This window comes from Hevea brasiliensis, chromosome 6, assembly GCF_030052815.1.
Source record: "Hevea brasiliensis isolate MT/VB/25A 57/8 chromosome 6, ASM3005281v1, whole genome shotgun sequence".
NCBI lineage: Eukaryota > Viridiplantae > Streptophyta > Magnoliopsida > Malpighiales > Euphorbiaceae > Hevea > Hevea brasiliensis.
In genome coordinates this window covers 6,423,650-6,427,615 of record NC_079498.1, presented here as the reverse complement: position 1 = coordinate 6,427,615, position 3,966 = coordinate 6,423,650, and the positions used below count along the sequence as shown (strand labels likewise).

Genomic DNA, 3,966 nt, shown 5'->3' with positions numbered 1-3,966 from the left:
AATTAATATTAATTAATAAAAAACTAAAAAAATAATTTTAATAATAATAAAATATAAAAATTAAAAAATATATTTTTAAAAATATAAAAATTAAATAATTAACTTATAAAACAACCAAAACCCATACTCTGTTTAAAGCCAGAAACCTTAGTCAACGCCTAACACCGTCACACGCGCACCAAAAGCAGACGCCATTTTTTCACTTCTTTTTGGTTTTTTCCTTTTAAATTCCAACATACAAAAAATCAAACAATTTCTAATTTCAAACCCCCACCACCGCAAAGTCAACGTCTCTCTCTGACTCTCTCTCTCTCTTTGGATGCTTCACCTCTTATTCTTCTTCTTCTTGTCTACTCTTGAGCTTCCTTCTCTATCTCTATCTGGACATGAAATACACTGAAAGTGATTTCAGTGCATACCCAAATAAAGCTTAATATTTTTTTTTTCTTCTTTTGATTAGAGGTATATACTTATTTTATTTAATATTTTTGGTTTGATGGGTAATGAGATTGGTAAACTCACGGTCTGTTTCACGGGAGCCGGAGAGGCTCGACGGAGACATGACATACCGGTGTTGATATCAGACCCGCTTGATGAGGGCCTCGGTCACTCCTTCTGCTACGTCCGGCCGGAACCTACACCGCTTTCCTCCTCTAAAGTCCACTCCGACGAAACCAACACCTTCCGTACAATCTCCGGTGCCTCCGTGAGCGCTAACACATCGACGCCGCTCTCAACGGCCTTCATAGATCCTTATGTGTATAATAGTATTGACCGAGCTGCGGCTTTTGAGAGCTCAACTTCTTTCTCTTCAATTGCTTTGCAACCAATCCCGAGAAATTTTGTCGGCTCCATCAATTCGGGTCCTTTGACAGGGAATTCGGGTCTTCTTCCGGGTTCGGGTCCACTGGAGAGGGGATTCATGTCGGGTCCAATTGAGAGGGGATTTATGTCGGGTCCGTTGGATCGTGGGTTGTTCTCGGGTCCTCTTGAAAAGGGCAGTTCTGATCAGTTTCAAAGGAGCTTCTCTCATGCGGGTTTCCCTTTCAGACCCAGATCGACGAAGAGGTCACTGATTCGAGTCCTGCGAAGAGCCATATCCAAAACGTTATCTCGTGGGCAGAACTCAATGGTGACTCCTATAAAAGGCGTTATTAAAGAACCAGATTGGATTATGAATCCAGAGAAGCAGCACAATGAGAATTTTACTGTGAATAGCATTAATTTGAGTAGCGATGGTAATTTAGAGGATGATGATTATTTGGAGAGCCAAAATCTTCAGTGGGCACAAGGGAAAGCAGGGGAGGATCGTGTACATGTTGTTGTTTCAGAGGAACATGGATGGGTTTTTGTTGGGATTTATGATGGGTTCAATGGCCCAGACGCGACTGATTATCTTTCCTCCAATCTGTACTCTGCTGTGCATAAGGAGGTCAAAGGATTGCTGTGGGATGATAAGTTTGAGTCTGCTAAAATCTCTGCCCCTGCTTCTTCCCCTGTTCGATCAGAAGATATTAATTCAATTGAAAATACTAATTCAAGATTAGAAACTGTGTTGCAAAGTAATGAAACCGATAGGAATTTCGGAAATGATGAATGTTGGCAGTTCTCGGACCAAGAGAATTATCCATGTGCTGGCCATGATACGAGTTTCGATTCCAATTCCAAGAGAAAAAGGATTTCCGTGGGGAAGTATAGAGGTGCTGCCAAGAAATGGGAGGAGAATCAGATGAGATGGAAGTGTGAATGGGATAGGGAAAGAATAGAGCTCGATAAGAGATTAAAGATGCAATTGAATCGATCTGGGTCTGACAATGGAGCTATAAATCATGCAGATGTGTTAAAAGCTCTGTCCCAGGCTTTGAAGAAAACAGAGGAAGCATATTTGGATATCGCTGATAAGATGTTAATGGAGAATCCGGAGTTGACTTTGATGGGTTCGTGTGTGCTTGTGATGTTAATGAAGGGAGAAGATGTGTATGTGATGAATGTGGGTGATAGTCGAGCAGTGTTAGCCCAAAAAGCAGAGCCAGATTATTGGCTGGGGAAGAGTAGACAGGACTTGGAGAGGATCAATGAGGAAACATTGCATGATCTGGAGACTGATGAATGTGAAAGAAAGAATTCACTACCCACTTTGACTGCATTTCAGCTTAGTGTTGATCATAGCACCAATGTTGAAGAGGTATAAATTAGCTTGTGGTTTGTGGTGAAGAACTTTGAAAAATTTCAACATTGGAGCTTCTAATTTCTTTATTTGATATCGTTTCAGGAAGTTCAAAGAATAAGATCTGAGCATCCTGATGATGCTTGTGCCGTGGTGAATGAGCGTGTGAAAGGTTCATTGAAGGTCACTAGGGCTTTTGGTGCAGGTTTTCTCAAGCAGGTAATTCTACAGTCTAAGTTCTCAACTATTTTTTTGTTAAGATGGTTAACTTGCATTTGTTTTTTTTTTTTTTTTTTTTTTTTTTTTTCATTATTGTATGTAAGATGTCTAAAGGTTAGCTTAGTGCTTGAGAAATGTGTATTTTTGTTTTGAAATTGTTTGAAAATTTCCAAAATGACTGGGTATTTTATTGATCCAACACATGAAAATCAGTTTTTTTTTAATTTCCTCAAAATTTCATAATTTTATTATCAATCAGCAACGTATATGACAAATTCACTTATAATAGTTTCTTGTTGTAATACTGCACAAAAGTATAATCTCTTACAAATTCACTTGTAGACAAGAGTGACTGATGGCAGAAATGGGAATTGTGACAGATTCCATGATACGTATGCTTCTTTTTCTTAATTTAAGCAGTGACTATGGAAATGGGAATACAGAGGAGGGATTTCAGTAGAGGGGAGGGGGGGAGATCAAGATTATAATCTCCTGTTTTTAGCAAAAATAAAAGAAAAATGACTCTTATCCGTTTTGTTTCTAATGTCAGAACTAAAGCATAACATACATTAATAATTTGAAACTCATAAGCTTCCCTGGATCCTACACTATCCTTATTTGTAAAAATACCATTGAGTGTCTTGAACATTTTGTTTTTTAAAACCATCAAATGGTCAATTACCATTTCTATTATCAAGTTGTGCTAGAAAGGTATTACCTTCCAGGAGTAGGGCAGAACATTTGTACAAATGCTGGCTTTAAGTGTCTGCTTTTTTTATTCAAGACTTAAAAAATTTTTTCTTTGTGCCATTTCTTACTCGTGATTTCTGACCTGCAGCCTAAATGGAACGATGCACTTCTAGAGATGTTCAGAATAGACTATATTGGCAATTCTCCGTACATAAATTGTTTACCATATCTCTGCCACCATAGACTAGGCCCAAAAGATAGGTTTCTGATTCTTTCATCCGATGGGCTTTATCAATACTTTACAAATGAAGAAGCGATCAACGAAGTTGAACTTTTCATAGCATTGCAACCTGAAGGGGATCCAGCACAGCATCTGGTTGAGGAGGCGCTCTTCCGTGCAGCTAAGAAAGCTGGTATTGTGTAAATATCAATCTCTTGCTTAAAGATAGAACATGTCTGCAAACATATGTGCTGAACTTGGTTATAACGAATTGCAGGTATGGATTTTCATGAATTGCTTGAAATACCACAAGGTGATCGACGGCGATACCATGATGATATTTCCATCATCGTTATTTCTTTAGAGGGGAGGATATGGAGATCATGTGTATAAGTTTTATAAACCACAGATAGAAGATATAGAGGTATCTGCAACCATAAAAAAAATGTCAGGCATTTCCTTTTTGCCATTTCTTTCTTTTTTCCTGTTCATCTCTGTAGCAACAATTAAGCTCCAGGAAATGAGCTTCTTAGGAACTTACTTGTGCATTGTAGTGGGTGGTGAGGAGTGTAAAGTTGTAAAAGCAGCTTTTTGTTGATTTTAAACTGTCATAGAAAATTGTAATTTTCTACTAATAAATGACATTCCTTTTGAAAAGGGTTTTGTTCCA

General features: G+C 38.1%; 1 protein-coding gene across 1 annotated transcript; it reads left to right on the top strand.

Moving 5' to 3' along the window:
- Positions 1-261: 261 nt before the first annotated feature.
- Positions 262-3,966, top strand: LOC110640824 (probable protein phosphatase 2C 4). The gene is made up of 4 exons (XM_021792342.2): positions 262-2,185; positions 2,273-2,386; positions 3,225-3,489; positions 3,574-3,966. Exons 1-4 carry the CDS (start codon positions 497-499, stop codon positions 3,687-3,689), a joined length of 2,184 nt encoding a protein of 727 aa, XP_021648034.2. The 5' UTR covers positions 262-496; the 3' UTR covers positions 3,690-3,966.